Raw genomic sequence first — 27,385 nt, forward strand, 5'->3', positions numbered from 1 at the left:
GAAAAGTCCACATAAGGGAGGTGCTGAAGTCGGCACCAGGAGACCTGGGGAAGAGATGGGAAAGTGTGGCTCCCTGGCAAGCACAGCACTGCCAAACGACCTGGGACACGGCAAGACGTGAGCCACCCCTCTCCATCCACACAGGATGCGCCCATCTTGGTGTTTCTGCCCCATAAGAAAATGGTCGTGTGAACACAAGGATGCACTTTATTCCACCACTTTTATTGAGCAACAGCCGTGGGGACCTGATTCTGCGCTAAGTGCTCTACTGTGAGACATCACAGGATGTCATTGCTAGAGGCAAGAATCTCTTACAAAGATGAAAGGGCAGAATCCAGTGCTTTTTTAAATGGTGGTTATTCCATGCAGAAACACTGACTGATCCAGAACTGGTAACTAAGGCGGTGATCAAACAGGAATGCTTTTCTTCTCAGTTACAGACGAAGACCCGCCATGACAACGGCTGGAACGCTGGAGAAGAGAAACCCCACGGCGGCCAGCACGAAGTTTTTCGCCAGATTTGTGGCCCCACCCCCAAGTACCCATGCGGAGAGACCTCCAGTTACACAGCACAAAGGGCCTCGCCTCGGGCAGCTCAGGCTCACTCTGTTCCGCACTGTCTGTGGTGGGAGGTTCGGGCCGGCCTGGGTGCATCCAGTGAGTACCACGTTCCCTTTTCTGGGCACACTGTCTCCAGGACAGGCGTGACCGGTTCTCCATCGCCCCAGAAACCACTCATCCCTGAACTAATCATGCAAAGGTCCTCCAGTTTAACTCCCTGTTGTGGGCGGGGTTCTTAAAATGTATGGAGACAAAGACTCCTAGGCCAGCCCGTGCAGTCGGAATGGGCCACTGAATGTTCCACCTGTGGCTTATAATGCGGAACCACCTGTTTCTATTACTGCAGGACGGGATTGCAAGATTTTCTTATCCTGCCTTGGCTGCAGAGTCCCGTCCAACTCAAAGCACTGGGACAATGCTGGATGCGATAGATGCTCCATGAGTATCCACAAAACCAAGTAATAAGTGGGCGATGGTGCCCCCTGGGTGCGGGCAGCGTCTCTTACTAATTTGATAGCTTCAAGGAGTTAGCAAACTGTAGGGTGGGTGAAGAATTCATTTGACAACCATAGAAACAGATGAAAAACAATTCCCACAGAGTCTCCAAACAGCCCTTTGCACTGAGAATGCCGAGCCACGAGGGTATACGCCTTGACACACCTTCACACTGCTGTCGGTTTGAATGGCTCATTAGCAAAACCTTAGTGGTACTGCCTATATGTCCTCTAAAAGGTTTTTATCCTACATATAAACTTTTCACAAGAGTTTGAGACCTAATACTGAAGACGAATTTCCTAAGAAACTCAGTGCTACTTGTGGGGAATACAAAGCCAGGGCCTTCCCCCACAAAGACCCATAGAAAGCCCCTGAGTGACGGATGCGCCCAGGCTCAGGGCTGGGGGATGCCTTGGAAAGTGCTCCAGGAAAAGCATCCACACAGCAGCCAGCAGAGCAGCAGTCCCTGGCCCCATGCCAGGCCGACCTTCCGCGGGCCCAGCCATTCTCTATGAGCACCGAGGGCAGTCCTAGTGCCGACCCGGAGGTGGTGGCCTGCACCTGGGGCCTGTGCATCTGCGGCAGGCTGCCCAGGCGAGTGGGAATCAGCAACAATGCCCTGAGGCCCCAGATCTGCCAGCCCCTCTGTGATCCCCACGCCATCTGTCCTGAGAGTGCCTTTGAGGACGGTCCGTAAAAGAGGAAAACTGGACGGTTGGGCCCATGCCCACTGAGAGGGTAGGCTCCATAGCACAGCGCAGGGCCACACCCACAGTTGGGACCCGAGACGCAGGCCTTCCCAACACCTTGGAAACATTATCCAGGATCCAGGAGAGAAGTCTAAACAGGATCGCAGGAAGGGACTCGAAGGAGCGTTGTTCTATCTACAGCAATCACGCTGCTTCAGAGGAACAGGCAGAGCCCTCACCCAGGCAATGCTGGGCACAATGGGGGCAGTCACGGTCCGGACCCCGCCTGCAGCTCAGTTGTAGGAAAGGTAATCAATGAGCCGGGGCGGGATGTTTAACTTGGCAATCTTCTCCAGCCCTCGGACGCCAGTGGCCTTCCTCAAGCTCACCCTGCAGAGCTGCGACAGAGTCAGAGGTGTCTCTGAAAAAGGGAGCAAGGAAGGACGTGAGGTTAATTTCAGGAAGGAGCACAACACCTGCAACCGAATACAAACCCAGAGGGAATCGGAAACGCCTCCCTTTCCCCTGGAACCGGGATGTGTCCTGCAGGCCTTCTCTGGAAGGACAGCCAGGAACCCGAGAAAGGGAGCACAGGAAATGAAATTCAGGGCGTGATGTCCATTGGGATTGCCTTTTGTGGGGTTTGGGGGTTTGTTTGGTTTTGAGGTTTTTTGTTTTTTTGTTTTTTGTTTTTGAGACAGAAAAAAAGCGACAGAGACAAGAATCTCTTATTCTGTCACCCAGGCTGGAGTGCAGTGGCACAATCTCAGCTCACTGCAACCTCCACCTCATGCAATCAAGCAATTCTCCCGCCTCAACCTCCCGAGTAGCTGGGATTTCAGGCACCCACCACCATGCCTGCCTAATTTTTATATTTTTAGTAGAGATGGGGCTTCATCAAGTTGGCCAGGCTGGTTTTGAACTCCTGACCTCAGGTGATCTGCCCGCCTCAGCCTCCCAAAGTGCTGGGATTATAGGTGTGAGCCACCGTGCCTTTTCAAAACCATGGTTTTGGTTTTTTGAGCCACGGCATTATATTTCAGCACCCAAATTTGTCATCAAACTAATCTGCAGCTAGGAGGCTCATCTGTCAAATGTCCGGCACAGGAGGCACAGGTCTGGTGCCTGGGCAGGTGTCAGCCACAGCTTCTGCTGCTCCAGGCCACGGGACACAGGGAACCCAGGGAGAGCTGGGGCAACAGCACAAACAGCCCCCACAAAGTGCTTAAGGGTCTGTCCTAGTGCAGAGGACAGGAGCCAGGACTAACAGCCTAGCTATCTGCAGAAGCCCACAGGGAGGGCACATCAGGGGTCCAGGCTGAAGGCTGGAGGGGATGGGGCGTGCTTGATGGGGCGCCTCACTTTCGTAGTATTCGAGGCACTTGGCGGGAGCGCTGCTGCTCCACGTGTAGTCAGACGGCTTCTTCCCACGGTTGTCCCGGGCGTAGATGTTGCCGCCAAACTCGATAAGCATCTCGATGAGGTCAACATTCTTGACCTTGGCCGCGTGGTGAAGGGCCGTCTCATGAAGCTTTGCCGCATTCACATTGGCCCCTGGAGGTCAAGAGTGCAGAAGAGATTTCACCAAGAAGAGAACTTGAAGTCAGGGGAACAATCACGTCCCTTTCTTCGCACACCACGGTGGCAGAAGCAATCCCCAACCACAAGACAAAATTAGGACAAACTCTACCATAGCTTTCAAAAATGTTTTTCAACATCCAAAAGCAGGAATTACTTATTGTCCCCACTCATGAGAAGAGAGATAAAGGTAGGCAGCAATAATAAAGAAAGAACTGGAAATAGAACCGAAAAGAAGAAAAATAAAACGAAAAACGTCTGAGTTAAACAACCATTCTAATGCCCTATCAATCTGCCTTCAGGGGTCCTGAGATTTCTGGAAGCTCAAACCAGAGCCACTCAAGCACTCCCGCCTGGTCTCCAGCACAGACACACACTGCTTCTTCCTCTTGTGGGCGCAGGAAGGAGGCTCCAGAAATACTGGATGAATGAAAGAATGAATGTTCCTTCACAATGCATATTCTTTTACAAAAGGAAAACAGATAATGTACCCAAAACAGTAGGCAATTCAGAGAAGAGATTTAGCTTTGCACTCTTCAACTCTCTCACGATAAGAGCAGACATTCACCAAGCTCATTAAAAGTAAAAGTAAAAAAAAAATTTTTTTTTTTTAAAAAAAGAGCAGACATTCAGAAAGATGCAAAGAATTAGTAGCTAAATATGGCTGGTTTGGGGTTTTTTTTTTTTGAGACAGAGTCTCACTCTGTTGCCCAGGCTGGAGTGCAGTGACCTGATCTCGGTTCACTGCAACCTCCACCTCCAGGGTTCAAGCGATTCTCCTGCCTCAGCCTCCCGAGTTGCTGGGATTACAGGTGCGCCACCATGCCCAGCTCATTTTTCTATTTTTTGTAGAGACGGAGTTTCGCCATGTTGGCCAGGTTGGTCTCGAACTCCTGGCTACAGGCGTGAGCCACCACACCTGGTCAAATATGGCATTTTTCCACGCACTAAATAAAGATTTTGATAAAAATATGATTTTCGTAACACATCATTCTTAGGGCACAGCCATCACTAATCCAATACAACGGAATCCCCCAGGGCTTCAGAATTCTTTTGAAAGAAAATGCCATTTTATTCGAAGTCTGTTCCTCAAGTAGCAAAGGAGGTTATAAGAGAAAACGAATAAAAGAGAAGTATTTTAAAGAAGCCAAGCAAATCGCCCAGCATCAGTAAAATAATCCGCCAAATGATAGATTCAAACCACAAACATAAAGTATTATCAAAAGTGGGATTTTAAAACAATCAGACCACTAGCATGCCATCGCTTACCGACAATTTCAGAGGGTCAAAAGAGGAGCTGAGAGGTGGAACGCTATTACATTGTCTAGTTCCTCTGCTCAAAAAGTATCCGAAAAATCCTGCTTTCTGCTTTAAAATATTTTAATCCCCTAAAAGCACGTAAGAACCATGCTCATAACAGCATTCGTGTAGGGATCCTAAGAATGCCCCAGCCCTCCGAAGTGATGACATAAGTCAAGAAAGTTCTTTCCACTTCCCGCAGCCAAAACTCAGAAGTCAGGAGAGGAAAAAGATCTCTCAACTAGGAAAAATGCTAAATTACCTAGGTCCTGAATTTGGCAGAAATGTACTACAAAAAAAATAATATTTAAAAGCAATAGATTAAAGAAATATTTCCCCACAATTCAACCTCTCTTTCTCATAAGGGGTTTTCCTCCAGTACAATGTTGCAATCATAATACGAAGTAAATGTTAACACTAAACATACGCTTGTAATGAAAAACAAATTGTACCATCCACAGAATCTAAAGTTCAAGTAGCTTTCTCTCATGTCATTAATTCTGGCAATACTCTTGCCAACTGGGAGAGAAAGAGATGGTCTCTATTTTAACAAAAGAAGAAAAACAGAGGAAGAGGCCCAAGGGAGGCACAGCTACTCTCTCACGATCAGGGAGAAAACCATGGCTGGAAGCAGCTCTAAAAATCACGCTCCCTGCCACGCTCCACAGACGAGGCCTTGGCTGGGGCTCTTGCAGAGAGGCAGCCTTCCCAATGAACATCTTTTCAAAATGTGTGTTTGGCATCATTTGATTGGGTGGAAGGGAAGGAAGGTGAATAAGGAAGGAAATGAAATTGTGAATAAGGGATTGAAAGGAAACACCAGGCCAGGGGTGCAGGCAGCAACATGGATGGGTCCTGAACGTACAGCACTGAGTGAGCCAAGAAGAGAGTCAGAGATGAAACCCGATCAGCTATGTCCATTAAAAATATATGCCTCGGCCAGACACAGGGCTTACGCCTGTAATCTCAGCGCTTTGGGAAGCTGAGGCGAGCGGATCTCTTGGGCCCAGGAAATTGAGACCAGCCTGGGGAACAGAGTGAGACCCTCGCTCTACAAAAAAATTTAAAAATTATCCGGGCATGATAGCACACACCTGTGGTCCCACCTACTCTGGAGGCTGAGGTAGGAGGATCACTTGAGCCCGGGAGGTTGAGGCTGCAGCAAGCCATGATTGTACCACTGCACTCCAGCCTGGATGACAGAGTGAGGCCCATAGTGAGAGAGAGAACATATACAGGTACTCGTTGAAGGAAAACAGGGCCAGACACGGTGGCTCATGCCTGTAATCCCAGCACTTTGGGAGCCTGAGGCGGGCAGATCACCTGAGGTCAGGAGTTCAAGACCAGCCTAGCCAATACGGTGAAACTTCGTCTCTACTAAAAATCCAAAAATTACCTGGGCATGGTGGTGCACATCTATAATTCCAGCTACTCAGGAGGCTGAGGCACGAGAATCGCTTGAACCAGGGAGACGGAGGCTGCAGTGAGCAGAGATCACACCACTGCACTCCGGCCTGGGTGACAGAATGAGACTCTGTCTCAAAAAAAAACAGAAAGAAAGAAAGAAGGGAACAGATACAGAAGAAAGAAGGAAGAGAGAAAGAGAGTAGGAGAGGGAAAGAAAGTAACTTTGTGTGAAGCAAGGATGGCAACATTCCTTGAATTGAGAGGCATGAGGAAGATTAAGGCAGAGACAGAGACACAGAGAGACAGGGAGAGACAAAGACAAAGACGGGGAGCCAGGAAACAACCAGAGAATTAAAAACTCTGAGCTTCATGCTTCAGAGAAAAGGGGTCAACACAGCCGCATTACCAAAATCCTGCTTTCAACACAAAATAGGATTCAAGTGGATTCAGAGAACCCGTGGCCAGCGATGTGAAGGGACTGTCTAAGACCTTAGCACTCCAAGACTGGCACAGTCCTGGAACATAAACACAAATAGCTCAACAGGTGCTTGTTGCAAGAAGAGAAATTTAAAAAAAAAAATTAAATTAAAAAATTATAATTTTTTTTTTTAATTAAACAACAATTAAAAAAAATTTTTTTTAAATTGTGCCAGGGCCAGTGCTAAGAACAAAGATGGAAGCACGACTGTCCTCAGGGAGCCGCTTCTGAACACTCCTGGCAGAGCTCAATATTCACTGTCAGCGATCAGATTAAAAATTACTTCACCATCATAACCAGACTTTCACCCTCCCCAGCCCTCCTCCTTTGCAAATACAGTCTGGTTCCTGGACTCGCCTCACTGCCTACAAAGAACAAGAACAATGGTCTCTACGTCCCCTGAGGGGTGCAACGTGGCTGCCCCACAGCTCAGCTCTCAAACCGCACACGAAAGCACCTGCACTCATGTGGGGCCCGACTGGTTCAATCCCTCTCCCCTCTCCGCAGTAACTCGTTCAAATGACCCAGGCTTGAGCAGATCAGAATTTGGCAAAGTTTGGGCAAAGGGACTGGGGAGGGGTGCAGGAAAAGGGACTTTCCGCTCCTCTGTTTTTCTAGAGACACGATCCCTGGCTTGCCTGTGGTTTCCCGAGGGATTTGTGACCTGACCCCAAAAGTTCAGAATCACTACTTTTAAAAAAATCATTTTGCGAGGACGTAGGGGATGCTGTTGTTTCTCTCTTCTCTGTATGTTTGAAATTTTCCACAATGAAAAAATGGTTTCCAAGAAGATGATGAACCATCTGCTCTCACAAGGGGTACTAGAGGAGACCACCCAAGAGTAGGATGGGAATCAGGAATCCCGCGTGGAGCTGATGGCTGGACGCTACCCACAGCATCGAGCCAACACCAACAGTCACTGTGGGGAGGCTTCCCCAAGAAAGCCACGTTCACCTCTAATTCCCCAGGGGCATGCAAACTCCCGGGGAGAGCTGTGGGAACCCCGCTTTAGGGCGATGGTGGGCATCACAGCTGCCCCTTCCTTTCCAGCCCCCACCCCCGACTGTGCTGCCACCTGGTAATGTGGCGGGGGCAGGAGCAGACCTGACTTCAGCTCCAGTGTGGGTCCCGCCTGCTCCAATCCCCCTCCCCTGACCACAGCAATTGGTTCTAATGACCCAGGCTTCAGCCCATCAGAATTTGGCAAAGTTTGGGCAAAGGGACTGGGGAGGGGTGTGTGAAAAGGGATTTTCCACTCCTCTGAAAGAGTCTCCAGAAGGCTTAAAACGGGAAACGTCTGGCGTGTAGGCCTGAAGCCACTGCAGCCCCGTGACCTTGCTCAGGGAAGCCAGAGGCTTAGGATGAAGCCAACACCGAGGAAAGCAGAATTGAAGTGTTCAAAGAAACTGAGGCCTGGGTGACACCACGGAACCTCCGGTCCAGCCGCCCCTAAACCTGCTCTGCATCTCAGCCCTGAAGTCACCTGAACTGGAAATGCCCGCCATTGTTTACCAGATAGAAGTGGCTTGCTGTTACTCGCAAAGGCGTCCAACTGACATGAAGTCCTAACTGATACAGAAAGGATGTTTGCTTTAAACACTAAGTTGATCCCTTTCCCTACAACCACACCAAACGGAACTAAAGTAAAAATGGAACTCATGTGTACTGAGCTCATAAAGGCTTGATACGATTGCACTGCCCTGTGTTCATAGAAACGGATCCAGCTGCCAGAGGAGCGGCTTGGCTGGAAATGCTTACACCTGCTTCCAACGGAGACACTTTTAAGACAGTGTATAAAAAATTAAAGGTACCCCAACAACTATTACTACACAAAATGAATCTTTTCCACTAAAAAGACTTAAAAGCGGCACATGAAAGTGAATAAGATTCTCCAATAAAAAAAACTGCATATAACTAAGCTCAAATGGCTGTCATTGGGGGGAATTCATGATCTTTCTGTTCCTGAACAGGTTTGTTCTTGCTGTTAAGAGAAGGGGTCTTGCTGTGTTTCCCGGGCTGGCTCAAACTCCTGGGCTCAAGCAATCCTCCCACCTCAGGCTCCCAAAGTGCTGAGACTACAGCTGTGAGCCACAGTGCCCAGCCATCCTGAACAGTTTTGTTTTTATCCTACACCACACCCAGAATTTGGATGAGATGATGAAACTAAAATTTTCCCTCAACAAAACATTTAAGTTGGGTTGATAAAAACCCTGTGCCGACAGTCACTTTGGCTAAAACTTTTGGTATAGACAGGTCCTGAGCCTAATCCTCGGTTGGTTGGTCTTTTTGGTTTTGATTTTTTTCCCTCTGGGAATCTCGATCCTGAGTCTTTTCAAACACCTGACAATGGCCTGGATTCCAAATGCTCCATGTTCTCCTAAACGCTGCCGACTCCACTTCCCGTTACATCCCCTTCTCTCTTGGATTCAGGCAGCAACCTCACCAGGCAGCTGTGGGGACAGTGGCCTGTCATCTCTAGAAATAATCATTGGCATCTGTTGAGTACCTACTAGGACACACCAGGCACCGGGGAAACATCCCCAGTTCTCCTAGCAACCTGCAGCATAGATTCTTCCAGTGTTACAGATATGTAAACTGAGGCCCGAGGTCTCAGCTGGCAAGTAAGAGAGCCAGCCTCCAATCCTGGTCCCTCTGACTCCTCTACCCAGCTCTCCGCTAGGCACAGTAAATACCTGTTCAGGTAAATACCGGTGCAAGTAAACACCTGCTCAGGTGAACAGCCTTGCAAGTATATACCCATTCAGGCAAACTTCTCAGATACATCCGTAAATACCCACTCTGCAAGTAAACACCCATGCAGGTAAACACCCACTCAGGCAAACACCCACGCGGGCAAACACCCACTCAGGCAAACACCCACTCAGGCAAACACCCACTCAGGCAAACACCCACGCGGGCAAACATCCACTCAGGTAAACACCCACTCAGGCAAACACCCACTCGGGCAAACACCCACTCAGGCAAACACCCACTCACCTGCATTGAGCAGCACTTTGACACAGTCCAGATGCTCCCGGGCACAGGCAACGTGCAGAGGGGTCCCAAAATGGCAATCGTGCGCTTCCAGATTGGCCCCGACGTCAATAAGAAGCCTCACACATTCGGAACTCCCTTAAGATAAATGGAAAAGCGGGGGCAATGTCCTTGAATACGGACATTGGAGACAACAAGCACACAGACGCGGCAGCTGCAGCAGCCTCCATCCCTGGTGCAGGGCAGGGAAGCCAGGCAGGCCTGGGTCCCAACCTAGGGAGGAGTTCATGACCCGCATGGCCCTCAGGAAGCCAGGACACGGCTCTGCGCCCCGATGAGGAGGGGAGGGCTCAAGGCAGTGGGAGAAACGGGCCTGGCCGGCCTCTTGCTGTGAGAACAGAAGACATGGGGCACCACCTAGAACGGGCCAGGGAAAACTCTCTGGCTGCCCCCTGCCCTGTATCTACCTTCGGCTGTCGGCGCTGAGCCCAGCCTCCCAGGAAACCCCCCAGACTTTCTTATGCAGGTCATCCTCCTGTGCCCCATGGCAGCCGCCTCTTCTGCCTCTTTTTATTTTTATTTTTATTTTTATTTATTTATTTATTTTTTTAGACAGAGTCCAATTCTGTTGCCCAGGATGGAATGCAGTGCTGCGATCTCAGCTCACTACAACCTCCATCTCCCGGGTTAAAGCGATTCTCCCACCTCAGCCTCCCAAATAGCTGGAATTACAGGTGTGCACCACCATGCCTGACTAATTTTTTTGTATTTTTAGTAGAGACAGGGTTTCACCATGTTGGCCAGGCTGATCTCAAACTCCTGACCTCAGGTGATCCGCCCACCTCAGCCTCCCAAAGTGCTGGGATTACCAAGGGCATGAGCCACAGCGCCCGGCCTCTCCTGCCTCTTAAGCGGCTCCTCTTCCTGGGTCTGTAATGCGGATTTGGAGCGCAGTTCCAGGCCCCCCATCCTCCTGCCCCCGCACATTCCGTCTAGGCTCCATCCTTTCTGTTCACTCAATTACCTCGTCACTGTTGGCAGCTCCCTGATTTTCCCCACCAGCCTCATGCCCAGCCCCAGCCCCAGAGCCATGTGCTGGCTGCCGGCCGGTGTCTCCCACTCTAGAGCCCTCTCCCTTTCCTGGGGTCCTTGCTCCTGACTCAAACCTGACTCATTTCTGACCTCTTGAGCCTCCCCTTCATACCGAATTCTATGGATTCCTTCCCCAAACCTACCAAATGAACCCATCCCACTCCACCAGCCTACTCTGAGCACTGGGCACCTTGATCCCAGCGATGGTCCCCAACTCATCCCTCTGCTTCCAGGAGACCCTGACCACGACTGCCACCTCCGTCTATCTGCACATGGAGGGCCACTAAATGAACCTTCCCCAAATTCTGTTTTCCTGACCGTCAACATCTGCTCAGAAACCTTCAAGAGCTCCCTGGAGCTGTCCCCATGGCCTGCAGACATGGAAAGACCTACGAGCAGGAATCAGGGGTGAGCCACATGCAGCGATGGCTCTGCCAGCACCGTGAAAGGGCACATACCCCATACCCTGCACCCCAGATGTGCATCCAAAGACAAAGGCCATGCTGGCCGGTCAAGGTATAAGCCACAGTTTGCAACCTCTGCTCAAAAGAGTAGAATCCAAACTCCTTAGTCTGTCATTTAAACATCTTCCCACCAGCTCATTTAGTCTCACCCTAAATTCCAGTCCTCTCTGCTCCACTGGGAGTTTCTGATGCAGTAAGATAGGACAAGGAATGTTCCCCATGCTCAGGGTGCCCTTTTGTCTTCCCAGCATCTGCAATCTGCCCATTCTTGGGGGGCAGCTGAAGTCCCACCTGCTCCCTGAGCCTGCAGGACCAGCACTGTTTTGAGAGCACCACACATAGCCTCCTGGCCCAGGCTGTTGGGACACGTTTCTCTGTCGTCTCCCATCTCAATCAGGGGCCTGCAGAGCAAACTACAGCAAAGCCTAAATGAGCCTCTGCAGAGTCCCCCAGGCCCTGGTGCTAACGTGGAGAGGCCCAAGGAACCCTGGCTTGGACACAGAATCCTACCATAGAGTCACCCGCCCCAGCCCTGGACGAAGACCTCAAGGAGGAAAGCTTAGAATCTCTGCAGCTGAGCCACCAAGAGCCAGAAACAGACTCAGAACTCTCCTTCACCAGCCAAGGGCTCCCAATTCTGTCTATTCTGCTTCCTTTCCTAAGTGCCTTTAATCCCGGAAAGGAGGAAACTTCCAGAGCCCAGCTGGGCCAGCCTAGCCGTCTGCCAACTCACCGCTCATGCAGGCCTCGTGCAGGGGGGACGCTGTGTACAGGGGAGGGTTGACCTTGGCCCCGTAGGACAGCAAGAGCTTCACACACTCGATGCTGCCCGAGGCACAGGCATCGCAGAGTGGGGTGCTGCCGTCGATGTTGCGAGCATCCACCTCATGGGGGGAAGAAAGAAACAAATGTCAAAAGGCAGAGAAATGCCACGCAACCCGCTTTCCCATCCTGCTGCAGGTTCATCTTTGCTAAGATGCTTCTTGGAAGCACCGGTTTGCTTTGCTATTATGTGCTAGGCAAGGATACTGAAAGAGATAGCACGTGGCTGGGGAGCACCGACGGCCTCCTGAGTAGAGAAGTCATCTCGTTCAGGATTCTTTTCTCTCAGGGCAGGATAAGCTCAGCAGCCCCCTCGCCACCCCTGCCCCAAACACCTACTAAGCACAGAGCAGGACAGGGGAACCCTAGGCTGCAAGCTGGGAAAGGCAGGCTTTAAAAATGAGCTCTAAAAACTCTAACCTCAACTGGGCACAGTGGCTCACACCTGTAACCCCAGCACTTTGGAAGGCAAGGAGGGAGGATCACTTGAGCTCAGGAGTTTGAGACCAGCCTGGGCAACATGGCAAAACCCTGTCTCTACAAAAAATACAAAAATTAGCTGGGTGGGGTGGCATGCACCTATAGTCCCAGCTACCTGGGAGGCTGAGGTGGAAGGATCACTTGAGTCAAGGAGGATGAGGTTGCAGTGAGCTATGATCATGCCACTGCATTCCAGCCTAGGCAACAGAGTAAGACCTTGTCTCAAAAAAAAAAAAAAAAAACCCACCATGGAAGGAATGCCTGAGACAGCTTACCACGCCTCCCCTAGTGAGAAAGTCAGAGGCCAGGAAAAAGGCAACTCCCCAAATTGGCAAATTGTATTTAGCATTTGTCCAAATTCAAATTCTATTTGGGTACACACTGAAATGGGTCCCATTCCAAGCTTTTGGGAAGAGTAAACAGTACACCGTCTTCCCCTCTTCCCCACCCCTTGAACTCTGAGACCAGGTCCCTGTGTCCCTCGTACATTGGCCAGGGGTGTGCAGGGCCAGTGTTTGCCAGCTCGGGAGAGCTGGCTGCCAATGTGCCAGGAATTCTGCTGACCAGAAACCCCCGGTGGCTTAATACTAGCCAGGGTGGGAATATTTACACCAGGGAAAGCAGCAACACAGAGTTTTGTTTTTGTTCCTTTTTTCAGAGAGCTGGCTGGCCAGCATACCACTGAGTTATCCTAAAGCCGGAACCGTGCTCGCTCTTTGGGCCCAAGCAGCAGCTCTGCACCCAGTCCTGGCCGCCCCGGAGAGAGCCTGTATCTAGGCTGCGGCCAGCCTGCTGGCTCCTGCCCACCACACGGCTGGCACTCCCACCATCAATTTGCTCAGGCTGCCCTTTCTTCCACCAACGTGACCTCCTAACAGCCAGGTCCACAAGCACTTCTCAGCCATGGGCTTCCTGGTACCTGTGTGCAGTGGACACAGTGCAGCCCCCACCCTCCCCTCTTTCCCAAGTTCTCCGGAGTCAACCTCCTCCATTCTGGCAGCTGCAGCCAGTCTGGGGGTCTGCCCTGAAGGGCCACTCACCTGGGCCCCAGCCGCCAGCAGCAGCTGCACGCACCGCACCTGGCCCTGCAGACTGGCCGCGTGCAGGGGCGTGATGGAGTCCACGGTGACCTGGTTCACGCAGGCGCCGCTCTCGATCAGCTGTTGCAGCTGCAGGCTCTCACCCCGCTGGGCTGCCTCATGCACAGGGGTCCGCTCCACCCAGAAACCTGGAAAGGAAGGGGACCTCACGCTAAGACCCTTCCACTTCCATCCAGGACAAATGAGCACAGGGACCCAGGACTCCAGGGTCCCTGATGCCACCAAGGCACCATCCTTGATCATGCAACTGTCCCAGCACTTCTGCAAAGATCCCTGAGCCACCCCCACTGCCTGAAGGCTAGAGTCCAAGCTCCTGGGCACAGCTTACAAAGGGGCTCCGTCCTGTGGACCCCGCTCACCTCCACGGTCCACCTCCCACCCCTGCCCCTGCATAAACCCATTCTGCAGGCACAGGTGCTCACCACTCCCCTGCAGTTCCACATCCTTCTCTGCTGACACGCCCCCTTTTGCCCCCCTGCCAATTGTCCACTCTGCAATTTCCTGGTGAAACGTTTACATCCTCCAGGTGGGCCCAGGTAAAACGACTTCTCTGGGAAACACTTCCCACAGTGCTCACGCACACACACGCTCAGACCCCTGCATTTACAGTGTCTCCTGCACTCCAGTGCCTTGAGAATCCATGTTTTAATTATTCCACTTTAGTGGCTTCCTCAGGCTTGTCTATATACAAAGTCATGTCATCCGCAAACAAAGATCGTTTAACTTCTTCCTTTCTAATGTGGATGCCATTTATTTATTTATTTATTTGTGAGACGGAGTCTCGCTCTGTCACCCAGGCTGGAGTGCAATGGTGTGATCTCAGCTCACTGCAACCTCCGCCTCCCAGATTCAAGCGATTCTCCTGCCCCAGCCTCCCAAGTAGCTGGGATTATAGGCACACACCATCACACCCAGCTAATTTTCCTATTTTTAGTAGAGATGGGGTTTCACCATACTGGCCAGGATGGTCTGGAACTCCTGACCTCAGGTGATCCATCCGCCTCGGCGTCCCAAAGTGCTGGGATTACAGGTGTGAGCCACCACGCCCAGACCTTTTCTTTCTTTTTCTTGTTGAATTGCTCTGGCTAGGACTTGCAGTGCAATGTGGAACAGAAGGGGTGAGAGCCAACATCCTTGTCTTGTTTCTAGCCTCTAGTTTCTAGAGCATTTAGTCATTCACCTTTAAGGATGATGTTAACTGGGTTTTCTTTTCTTTTCTTTTTTTTTTTTTTTTTTGTCTCAGTCAATCATAGTGATCCTATTTCCCATACAACATCCAAAGCAACTCTAGCTAAGGAGAGGTAAGGGAGAGCCTGCGAAGAGGCCTCCAAGCTTCTATACTCTGCTCACTCCCAAGAACGAGCTCCAGGGGAAGGCTGTCTCCCTTCCTTCTCTGGATGCTGCCTGGGTGTGAACTTGGACCTGCTGAGCCATCTGGCTACCTGCCTGAAGACAGGACCTACAGGAATGGCAAAGCTGGGAAAGGACTGGAACCTGGAGGACGAGTCAAGGACCATCAGGTGCTTGCAGCCAAGCCAACGGCCGGGCTTAGTCACGTTCCTTTATTGTCTAAACCAGGAGCAGACAAAAGCTCGCTAACGAGGACAGACCATAAACTCCCCAGATGCAGAAACCACGCACGCCTGTGTTTTCTCAGCACCCATCTCAGACACGGAGGAGTCTTCTAGACACTTTAAAATGTCATAAATGACAACAGTGCTGGATGAAAGCTGACATATCCTTATTGTCAACTCTCCATCTTCGAGTAGACAAGATCACATCATACACCTCTTCTCAATCAACAGCTTCCTCTTACTATTCTGATATGTCCCTGAAAAACCTTTCTACCACCTGGATCTTCCCCAGATCTTACTTTTACAAAGTGCAGCTGGGCTAGGTGTGGTGGCTCATGCCTGTAATCTCACCACTTTGGGAGGCTGAGGCAGGCGGATCACTTGAGGTCAGGAGTTCGAAACTAGCCTGGCCAACATGGTGAAACCCCGTCTCTACTAAAAATATATTTTTTTAATTACCTGGGCATGGTGGTGCATGCCTGTAGTCCCAGCGACTTGGGAGGCTGAGGCAGGAGAATCGCTTGAACCCAGGAGGCGGAGGTTGCAGTGAGCCCAGATCACAGCACTGCACTATAGCCTGGGCAACAAGAGCGAAACTCTGTCTAAAAAAAAAGAGTATCTGCATCGAATGTCCTCTGCGGGTGGGTAGCCTCATCAGTCAGTGTTGATGACTCTGCTCTTAGAGATCCCCACATTGCCACCCTCCCCCACCTCTGCCTCGGGCACCGAGTACAGGGTTAAGAGTTCCCTGGAGCCACAACTGCTCAGAACTGCTCGGTGGAAACTCAGCTCAGCCTTTTATCAGCTTACCCAAAACACAACTTCCCTGAGTGTCAGTTTCTTTACCTGTAAGTTGCAGTAACAATATTTTCACTTCATAAGTGGACTGTGAACATTCAATGAATTGAAATAGGTAGATGCACTTAAAGGGTGGGGCCTGGCACTGAATCAGTGCTCAATAAACATTGTCTGTTTGTAGTATTTTTGCCTCCAGTTGTACCTATCTGTCTTGCCCACAGCCAAAGAGCTCAGGTGACCCTATGTCAGTGGAAGTGGGGACTAGGGAGAACTGAACCACAAAGGAAGATTCAATCCCCACAAAATGTAAAAGTCAAGCTTGTGGAACTTTCTACTTATCGTCTCCAGGCGGCCCTCAGCCCCACCAGTAGTAATGAACAGTAACCCACTGCCCTCCTGGGGTTAGTGAGAAGTGGCTTAGTGTCACTTTAAAATCAATCCGCGGGGAGCAAAATCTCAAGGGTAGAAGGAGAGGCTGCCACTTGAAGAAGAAGAGGAAGGCAGGGTGAGGCCTAGCTGCCGCAGCAAAAAAGGAAAGTGCATCTCAGGAGCCACCTAAGCCGGGAAGGCGCATTCCCGACGTGCCTGCATCCACAAGACGTCCGGGTGGATTTAGCATCTTCCACTGCCACACACAAAGATGACTAACATGCAGCAATAGGCAGCTCACAGTCACGGACCAGGGAATAAATGGCAGATAACTCACAACATGACAACTGCGATCATGTCTGGTGACGGGGACTCAGAAGCAAGAGCCCCGGTGCCCAGGGATGGCCAGGGAAGGTCACAAAGGTCGCAGAACTGCAGCCGGGTCTATCTCAGGCACCACTTACTCACCTCTGTACCCCAGCACCTGGCACTGTCCACGAAGATGCTGGTATCCACATGGTTGCTCAGTGAGTGAGTGGATGAGTAAATGAATGGAAGGAGTTACTAAAAGGAATTGTAAAGTCTGACTGGGCAAGGTGGTTCACGTCTGTAATCCCAGCACTTTGGTAGGCCAAGGCAGGCGGATCACGAGGTCAGGAGTTCGAGACCAGCCTGGCCAACATGGTGACACCCCATCTCTACTAAAAATACAAAAAATTAGCCAGGCATGGTGGCACGTGCCTGTAATCCCAGCTACTCAGGAGGCTGAGGCAGCAGAATCACTTGAACCCAGGAGGCAGAGGTTGCAGTGAGCTGAGATCGCGCCATTGCATTCCAGCCTGGGCAACCAAGCAAGACTCTGTCTCCAGGAAAAAAAAAAGTCTGTAGCAGTGAAACAGCAAAATAACTAACATTTTTGTTTGAGGGGACTTTATCCATTCTTACACAGAGGCTAGGATAATTTTACAGCATTGAGATAATATGCAAAAAGCGCAAATGTGTAGTTTTGAAATTAACTCTGGGATTAAAAGGAAAGCATGTAAACAACTAGCTATGTTTTGTTAAAGAGTTACAGGAGCACTGCGACCTGATCAAGGACAAAGACATTCCCAACCTCCTAGGACCCTTGCTGGTGCCCAGATGTCACTGGTCCTTGGTTATCTCTTGATCCCAACAGCCTCCTCTTCCCACTGTCCTTAACATAATTAAGAACCCGAAACCTGTACTGACTTAGATGGCACTTTAGACACTTGTCTACCATCTTCCTGGTTTGCTGGCTCTCCAGATAATCCTGCCACCAACTCTTGTCTCTCGTGTTTGGCTTTTGAGCAAGCAGCCAAATCTGGGTTCAGTTACAACTAGACATAAAATTTTTTTTAAAAAATCTAATTTTATTTCTCTGTATCACCAGTCTACAAAGGAAATGCAACTTATTTCTAGTGAATCACGTCAGCTGCTGTAGTCTTACCAGCAGCAATGAAGGGCAAAAATTAGCAGCAGATATGATAAGAAAAAAAGAAAAAAGAAACTTCCGTGCATCAAAGGGCACAATCAGAGTGAAATGGCAACTCACAGAATGGGAGAAAATATTTACAAGTCATTATCTGATAAGGGGTTAGTCCAGAATATATAAAGAACTCCTGCAACTCAAAAACAAAAAGACAAATAACCAGGTTTAAAAATGGGCAAACGAGTTGAACAGACATTTCTCTAAACAGGATACACACGGCCACGAACATAAAAAAAGGTATTCAATGTCACTAATCATTAAAGAAATGCAAATCAAAACCACAATGAGATACTACCTCACACCTGTTAGGATTATCAAAAAAAACAAATATGTGTTGGCGAGAATGTGGAGAAAGTGATACTCTTGTGCACTGATGATGGGAATATAAAATGGTCCAGCCACTGTGGAAGACTGTATGGCAGTTCCTAAAAAATGAAACACAGGATATCATATGATCCAGCAACTCCACTGCTGGGCATATCTCCAGAAGAATTGAAAGCAGGGTCTTGAAGAGAGACTCATTTGTACACCCACATTCATAGCAGCATTATTCTCAACAATCCAAGCGTCCAGTGGAATATTATTCAGGAATGAAAGAAATCCTGTCCCATGCTACAACACGGATGAACCTTGAGGACATCATGCTGAGTCAAACAAGCCATTTCTAGGCCAGGCACGTTGGCTCACACCTGTAATCCCAGCACTTTGGGAGGCCGGGGCGGGCAGATCACTTGAGGTCAGGAGTTCGAGACCAGCACGGCCAACATGGGGAAACCCCATCTCTACTAAGAATATAAAAGTTAGCCAGGCATGGTGGCTGTAATCCATGATGCGTCAGTAGTGCTAGCTACTCAGAGGCTGAGGCACGAGAATCGCATGAACCCAGAAGACAGAGGTTGCAGTGAGCTGAGATCGCGCCACTGCACTCCAGCCTGGGTGACAGAGCAAGACTCTGTCTCAAAAATAAATAAATAAACAAATAAATATGCCATTGCTGGCCAGGTGCAGTCTCTCACACCTGTAATCCCAGCACTTTGGGAGGCCGAGGCGGGCAATATGGTGAAACCCCATCTCTACCAAAATTACAAAAATTAGCCGGGCATGGTGGTCCATGCCTGTAATCCCAGCTACTCGGGAGGCTGAGGCAGGAGAATCACTTGGACCCGGGAGATGGAGGTTGCAGTGAGCCAAAATTGTGCCCTTGCACTACGGCCTGGGTGACTCTGTCTGGAAAAAAAATAATAATAAATAAGCCATTTCTGAAAAGCCAAATACTGTATGATTCCACTTATGTGAGGTCCCTCGAGTAGTCAAATTCATGGAGATGGAAAGTAGAAAGGTAGTTGCCAGGGGCTGCGGGGAGGGGAAACGGGGAGTTAGTGTTTCATGGGGACAGAATTTCAGTTTTACAGGATGAAAAATTCTAGAGCTCTGTTACACAAAAATGTGAATGTACTCAACCCTACTGAAATGGACACTTGAAATGGCTAAGGTGGTAACTTCTGTTTTCTGTGCTCTTTACTACAATTAAAAATAGAGAAAAAAAATTTTTTTAAGTAACCAGAAGCTGGAGGACCTAGAGCATGGGGGGACTGTCACCCGCAGGCTATCCTCACAGGAGATTTACAGTGGGGAAGGGAGGGATAGAAGGCCAGAGGACAGCAGGTGCCTGGGGTGCACCTCGTCACCTTTCCTGACACTCCCAAACCACCGATGGCCCTTCCAGGGGGCAAAGAGACCCGCTTTCTGCATAAAGATCAGCCCCCAGCACCCACCACCACAGAGCAATGTGACTCAGCCCTGCAATGGTAGGGTCAATATCCCAGGTGAAAAGAATCGGGAAGGACAGCTCGTGGTCACGGACCTTAAATGGATGAGGAGTGAGTGCAGGAAATGTTGTCTGTTAGTGAATGGACCGGCCGGGATGGATTGCAGGCTGCTTCCAGCCCCTGTGCCAGGCTCCCTGTGGTGGCAAGACGCCCCCTCCCCAATCCCTGCACCCTCTCCCTTGGCAGAGCAATCCCTGCACCCTCTCCCTTGGCAGAGCACCGCCTTGGAAACCCGAGACTCCACGCTGTGCTGGCAGGTTCCCTCGGGGACTCACGTTCTGTCCCTAAATCCCACCCACCGCTGCCACATAATAGGTCTCCCGTTGCCCCCTCCCTAATGCAGATGATTGACAAGCCAGTCTGACAGGGCCTGCTCACAAGGGCTCCCTCCTCCAGGGTAGAATCCAGGCGAGGTACAAGGCCCACCACCACGCAGTCACAGGCCCTGTCCCCACGCTCCCCGCCGTGCACACAGCCGTGTCCAGTGACACCAAACTCTACCGATTCACACAGAGTCCAGTGGCTGCAAGTCCCATGCTTTGTGTCTGCTGTTCCTTCCCTTGCCCGGAAAGCCCTTCTCAGCCCCATTCCCCCCCTCGCTTCCAGCTGAAATTCCTCGACGGAGGGAACGCCTGCTCCTTCAGGAAGCCTCCCGAGCTTGCAGCCCACCCCCCCACGCCATCTCCACACTATCGCCGCACCACCAGCTGACCAGCATTCTTCCTTCCCTGGGCCTTCCCTAAGGTCATCCCCTGTCACCTTGGGGATAGTACCACAGCTAGCCAGCCTCCCCACACAGGCTGCTCGTGCAGGTATCTGAATGAAGAAGCACTCCCCAGACACATCTTCCCCTGCCAGACTGAACCCGGACCCGTGCCGCTGGGTTCTGTCCCCTGCTCCACTTTCCAGCCCAGGACAGTGGCCTGAGACCTAACATGACGCTCGCACACTCTGGCCAGGTGGGGGCTCATGCATCCATTAAATGAAGAATTTGTGTTGCAACAAGAGCCAAGGCTGCAGCCCTGGTGACTCATGATCCAGTCCTGATGGCTGGATTCTACCCACCTCCTCCTCTGCTTCAGGTCAGGGTCACAGTGATACACACACAGCCCCTCCTGTTTACCCGCCGCCTGCAGGCCCGAGCTCATGAATAGCCAGGCAAAAACCTTTGCCCTGAAAACTGGAGTTTCACAGACGTCATCTACGTATCTACTGCAGACTACGGCAGACGCCACCTTGAGAAGGAATGACACATGCTTCAGAACACTCCCTCCACTCTTCCACCCACGATACGACCTTACTGACTAGGACTGTGTGCCAGGTGTGGACCTTTTTGGACCCCAGCTCCTCTTCCCCTCTCTTGCCCCTTTGCTGGGGCCCTGACACTCTCCCATCTGAGGCCGTGCCCTGCCCCAGGACTGACCTGTCCTTTGAGATTAGGAAGCCCTGGCTGAACAGGTCAAGTGGCTCAGGGTCCTCCTACCCTCAGGGAGCAGACTCTACAGGGGCAAGCTGCAGGAACTGCCCCGCTCGTGAGTTTAAAGCCCGTCTCACAGCTTACCCTCTCCAAGCCTCGGCCTCCTCTCTCCTCAAATGGGTGCTGTGAAGACAAGAAAATCGTGCCTGGCCACCTGTAAATGCTCTGAGTAACAGGCAGTGTAATGGCTCCAGGATCGTTGCTGTCATTATTACCCACCAGTCCTGTGGGGAGGGCAGGTGCGGGTTCTACCATCTCATCTTTGTTCCATAGAAAGCTCCCCCATCTTGCATTCCAGCTCCAGTAACTCGATCCTTACCTAAGTCGGGTGACTGACTGAGTCTCTGCCCAATTTTTCTGCTCAGTTCCTGGGCCCTCTGAGACCAGAGCCCCTCCATCCCTCCTTGCCTGGTAAGCCACCCAGCAGTGTGCCGGGCCATCTCACCACCGCTGGCTGCTGCACAGCCAGGTTCTGCTGGCCGGAGACCACCAGCAGCTTGAAACCAGCCAGGGTGTGAGTATTTAGACCAGGGAAAGCAGCAAAATAGACTTTTATTTTTGTTTCTTTTTCTTTATTTTCCCCCCAGGCAGCTGGTTTCCCAGTATCTCCTCAGTCATCCCAGAGCCACAGCCCCGCTCGTTGGGCCCAAGTGGCAGCTCTGTGCCCAGGCCGGGCCACCCCCTAGACAGCCTGTGTCTAGTCGGCGGCTGGCCTGCTGGCCCGCTGGCCCCTGCACACTGCAGCGCTGGGCACCTCCAGAGCCCATCCTCCACACTGCCCTGCCTGCACCCACACTGGCGGGCCTCACTTGACCCTCACAGGGACTGCAACCATAAATGCAGCGGAGCCACTTGCCCCCAACCCCGCCCCACAGAGCCTGGGGCCTCTCCAGGGTCAGGGCCCACTCCAACAAAGAGCATTCTCAAATGCCACCAGGGACACCTTCCAGACAAAGCTGATCCAGTAGCATGCTGGCTCTGAATCCAGGTCAAATACCCAAGATGCACCTTTTTTCCTATTTTGTTTTCTTATTATTTATTTATTTATTTTTGAGACAGAGTCTCGCTCTGTCACCCAGGCTGAAGTGCAGTGGTGTGATCAGGGCTCACCGCAGCCTCAACCTCCTAGGTTCAAGTGATCCTCCCACCTCAGCCTCCCAAGTAGCTGGGACTACAGGCCCATGCACCACCACCACACTGGATAATTTTTGTATTTTCTGTAGAGACAGGGCTTCACCATGTTGCCCAGGCTGGTCTCAAACTCCTGGGTTCAAGTGATCCTCCCGCCTCGGCCTCCCTAAGTGCTGGGATTACAGGCATGAGCCCCTCGCCCAGCCCACAATGCACTCTTAAATGTTGATAGAGTCAGAAATTTTGTTCAGAGTAAATTACCAAGGGGAGTCTGGGGTCCTGGCTGCGGAAATGTCGTTTCTGCGTCAAAAACAACCTGCAGCCTCTGGAAGAAGCCCTCCCTGCAAAACCCCAGTAAGCATTCTTGAAACGGTGAGGACGGGCCCTCCACCCTGACCCACCCATAAAGCCGTGCTGGGGCGGGCAAGCACACACTCGGGGAACCCACCCTGGAAGAACCAAGGCAGGCACCGGAAGCCCCCAGGGAGGGTTTTTTGATGCTGCTCTCAATGGGCTCATCCTCAGCTCTCAGGGAAAAGTCAAGAGTCCTGAGTGACATAGCCCCCCAGGGTCCCAGAAAGCTAAGGATTCATGAACACATGCTGACTGTTAGAACTGAAAAGGCCTTAGAAATGCTGGACGATGGGCCAGGCGCGGTGGCTCACGCCTGTAATCCCAGCACTTCGGGAGGCTGAGGCATGCAGATCACCTGAGGTCAGGAGCTCGAGATCAGCCTGGCCAACATGGTGAAACCCCATCTCTACCAAAAATACAAAAATTAGCTGGGTGTGGTGGCACGCGCCTGTAATCCCAGTAATAATCCCAGCTACTCAGGAGGCTGAGACAGGAGAATGGCTTGAACCAGGAAGTGGAGACTGCAGTGAGCTGAGATCGTGCCACTGCACTCCAGCCTGGGCGACAGACAGACTCTGTCGAGAGGAGAGGGGAGGGGAGGGGAGGGGAGGAGATGAGATGAGATCCTGGATGATTAACACTCCCAGAAAAAGCCAAATGCAGCATCCATTCATCTCTGCCTGCTGTCCAAACCACACAGAAGTGATAGTAAGGGAATAAAAGTGAGGGCTAAATCACAAAGACAAAGAGGCCACAGAGGAAAAGAGAAGTGAAGGATCTCATGCTGACAACTAAAGACAGTCTACGTGACAACCCCAGCACAAAGAGGGTGCCTAACACGTGGCACTTATCACTATCACCAAATTTTAATAGCGCAGCCCAAATTTCAGTTTTAGTGTCCTTGAAACCCAAGGAAAAAAAATACTGATCTTTCTTTTTCCACGTAGAAACTCCCACTTATAAGTCTGGGCTCAGTGTTTTGTTGCTACGGTGATATTTTTCAACCATGTCTTTTTAAATGTTTTCATTATGAATCCCCAAAATATAGTTTGTCGGTAAACTTGAGGTCAAACAGCAGACTGATTTTAAGATGTGTTCAATGAAGCAAAAATGCCAGTATTTGCCTTCTTAGAGGGACAAAATGGTCAAAACTCAATAAGAGTGGAGAAAAGAAAGGGAAAGAATAAATGAAGGCAGAAGACAAGGAGAAAAGAGGTGAAAATAGGTGGGCTAAGGAATAAAGGAACTGGGAGAAAGGACCGAAGGTGTCAGGAGAGCTTGATGAATAACAGGCATTTCCTTCCATCGGCATGACGCTAAAACCATGCTGGATTCGCTGCATTATCCTTCAATGTCTCCTCCCCTGACTCCCTCATCACTCACCCAATTACCTGCTACCCCGACTCCTCCCTTGCCCCTGGTCCACCCCAAAAGGCTATGGCCCAGGGAGCATGGGGAGGGTCTCCCAATCCCAATCCCACCCTCAAGGCACTGTGGGAGCTCAGGCCCTGACTCAGGACCCCTGAGCTCTGATCCCGCATCTTCCCCATCTCAGTTAAGGGATCTGAGGGACACTTTTCACCCTAAATCACCTAAGCCTCAGTTTCCTTAGGATAGCAGGCAATGTCTCCCAGGCTGTCAAGAAGGAGGATAGAGGTACTGTTTTGCCCATAAACATGCTTCCTAAGCCTTTGTAACTTGCTAATTTCCTCTGATACTTCCATTGGCCCTAAATAGGCTTTTCTGGTGTGTCAACAGGCCCTCTTTGAATTCCTATTTTAGGATAAAATAGCCTCCCACTCCAAGTAACTCTCTACCCTTTAGAAACGCCCTGGACTGCTACCCTAGTGGATTCTCCCTCTCCCCGCCCTGACACTGAAATCAAGAGTGACAGAGCTGTGTTTCTCATTAAACACGGGGGATCTTCTCTGCCCCTCCGCAAAGATCTCACTCAACTGAGAGTACCTGTGTGGGGAGACATAAATCCATATAAACAAGTAGAAAACAAACAGGCTGAGGAGTGATTTCCAGACCATTGGGGGAGCTGGAGAGCAGGCTGGTGCAGCGGATAACCAGGATAGAGAAGGCGGGCTTGGCACCCGGGGTGGGGACCAGCAAAGAGCAGGGAATCTGAACTACCCTTGGGAGGGCACTGAACACAAAGGGATATGCAAATCCCCATAAACAACAGGAAGACACCCCCTGCCCCACCCCCACCCTGGTTTCCCAGAGCAGCAGCAGGCAGAGCTGGAAGCCCCAAGGCTGCAGGGGACACGTCTCCAAACACTGAACCAGGAGAGAGAGAACACAGGACTCGCCGCTTACCTGAGGGGCCTAAGAAGACTGTCTGGGGATAAATTAGGGATTAGGCATGGAGAACACCGAACCCACAGGTAAACAAAAAGAATACCCACCATGTCCAAGAAAAGCAAGACGTTACACAAAAAGAGAAACATAGTCCCCACATAGCAAGTGACTCAGCTGCAATATTCACATAGTCACAATAATGTCAACACTGAAATCTGATTTAAACAAAAACAATTCTACTGGAGGACCCTGGGGGAAACGTACAGAGGAGTGGGGGAGCAGCCAGTAGGTAAGAGGTTCATCTCCCGCAGAAGGACATCCATAGGGAATGCAGAATGTCTTTATTTCTTTATTTATTTTATTTATTTATTTTTGAGACAGAGTCTCACTCTGTCGCCCAGGCTGGAGTGCAATGGCATGATCTCAGCTCGCTACAACCTCTGCCCCCCAGGTTCAAGTGATTCTCCTGCCTCAGCCTCCCAGGTAGCTGAGATTACAGGCGCCCGCCACTTTGCTTGGCTAATTTTTGTATGTTTATGTATTTATTTTGAGAAAGAGTTTCGCTCTTGTCGCCCAGGCTGGAGTGCAATGGCCCAATCTCGGCTCACTGCAACCTCTGCCTCCCAGGTTTGAGTGATCCTCCTGCCTCAGTCTCCCAAGTAGCTGAAACTACAGGCACCTGCCACAATGCTCGGCTAATTTTTGTATTTTTAGTAGAGACGGGGTTTCGCCATGTTGGCCAGGCTGGTCTCGAACTCCTGACCTCAAGTGATCCACCTGCCTCGGCCTCCCAAAGTGCTGGCATTACAGGCACGAGAGACTGCGCAACAGCCCAAAACCTAAATGTTTTGGTCGGGGTACACCACACATCCAGAATTTGAGGTCAGAATGTTAAAATTGGCTACAGCTCCTACGGTTCGCCTCTAGTGCTGCTGGAATGGCAGTATTGTTTTGGATCCAACACATTCAGCTTATTCATTACACTGGGAATAAAAAACATCAGCAGAACTTATTTGGGGAGAAATATATTAAATAAAAAATGACAATGTCAAAAATACCAGTGAACCTCAAAAGTTGCGGATTCATTAGTTTAAAATGTGCCTTTCTTCTACAGATGCATTCCATAACAAAGGATGCAGAAGACATGCTCAGAAGTGATGCCATGTACAGAAATATTAAAATACGTGTTTAAATAAGCTTCCGTCATTAGCTATTCACTGCTTACTCAATTAAGCTAATCAAATGCAGATCACAGTGTCGGGGTCAAAGTCTTGTGCTTGCCTGGACTGGAATGCCAAGTAAAAACACATGCCAATATTAGATACCTCTGATCATGTCAAAGGTGGTTATTTCGCAAAGTCAATTAAAATATCTTTTCCTTGCTATGACTGCAACTTCCTCTTCAGCTAAATTTACCCTTAAGACTTTTCCCTCTTACGTTCACTACTGTTTTTACCAGGATGAATATGCCTTAGATTTTTTTTTTTCAGGCTTTCATAGTGCTTCCGTCGTTCATTTCAGTGACCATATTACTGCTTCCTAGGCAGCAAAAAAATTTACTTCCCCAAAGAGTGTCCTTCCCTCAAATCCATTTCATTCGTAGGCTGCTCGGATGGTAAAGTAGGCTGCGTGTAGAACTGGGATCGCACTTTTCGGAGTGTGCCGCGGTGCCCCAAGGCCACCTTCACTGGAGCGGACTCGGGGTCACGCGGACACCTCTGCAGGATGCTCGGACACTGCGCCACAGCCTCACCCGCGCCAGTGGAGGGGGGGTTAGCTCTTACCGTGGGCTCGCGCCTGGCTGCCCCGAGAGGGAGCACCGTGGGCGTTTCCCAGGCTCTCCCCCGCCACTGGGCAACGGCTCCGCACGCGCCCCGCACCTTCCCCAGAGCGCGCGGCGCTCGGTGGGTTTGCGGTTGCGAGCCCCACGGACTGCAGCCACGCAGTGCGCTGGCCTGGGACAAGGCACCAGACATGACAGCCCGTCTGGGATGCGCAGCACCACTGGGACCCTGCTGTCACCGCAGCCCACCCCGCCAAACGCCCCCACCCAAGGAGCCAGCGCGGGGCGCGCCACCACCTCCCCGGCGCAGGCCATCGGATACGCGGCCGGCCCCAGGAGCCCGCGCGGCTGCCTCGCCCTGACCTCCGCGGCGCCCGCACGTACCCACGTCGCCCAGGAAGCAGCCGTCCGCCGCCCGGGGCTCCATGCGGCTCACCGGCGGCCGCGCGGCTACTCTGGGTGCTGGGACCTGGGCCCGGCCGCGCGGGGCCGCTGGGCGGGGCCAGTCTGCGCTGGGCCGCGCGTCGTCCCGAGGCGACCGAGCCGGGAGTTGTAGTTCCCGCCGCCTTGGCGAGGTTCCCGGAGGCGCTGTCCCTGCGTTCCGACTCTGCTGTCGCTGCCACCCCGCTTCTTCCGTCGCGCGGAGGAGTGTGTGTGCTTGCATCTGCAAACCGTGCGTCCCGTGCACAGAATGCGTCCCGTGCAAAACGTGTCCTGTGCACTTGTCCTACGCAAACGTGTGTGTCCGTGTGCAAAACATGCATCCTGTGCATATGTCCTGTGTAAAACATGCG

The 27,385-nt window shown here is 51.1% G+C and overlaps 1 protein-coding gene across 1 annotated transcript; it reads right to left on the reverse strand.

Annotated features, from left to right (window-relative positions):
* Positions 1-201: 201 nt before the first annotated feature.
* Positions 202-27,333, reverse strand: ASB13 (ankyrin repeat and SOCS box containing 13). The gene is made up of 6 exons (XM_055296410.2): positions 26,976-27,333; positions 13,400-13,587; positions 11,791-11,941; positions 9,505-9,639; positions 3,108-3,299; positions 202-2,166 (listed from the first exon to the last, which is right to left on the reverse strand). The coding sequence occupies exons 1-6, from the start codon at positions 27,253-27,255 to the stop codon at positions 2,039-2,041; spliced, it is 1,074 nt and encodes a 357-aa protein (XP_055152385.2). The 5' UTR covers positions 27,256-27,333; the 3' UTR covers positions 202-2,038.
* Between the last annotated feature and the right edge of the window lie 52 nt (positions 27,334-27,385).

The sequence above is a fragment of the Symphalangus syndactylus genome, chromosome 10, assembly GCF_028878055.3.
Source record: "Symphalangus syndactylus isolate Jambi chromosome 10, NHGRI_mSymSyn1-v2.1_pri, whole genome shotgun sequence".
Classification (NCBI taxonomy): domain Eukaryota; kingdom Metazoa; phylum Chordata; class Mammalia; order Primates; family Hylobatidae; genus Symphalangus; species Symphalangus syndactylus.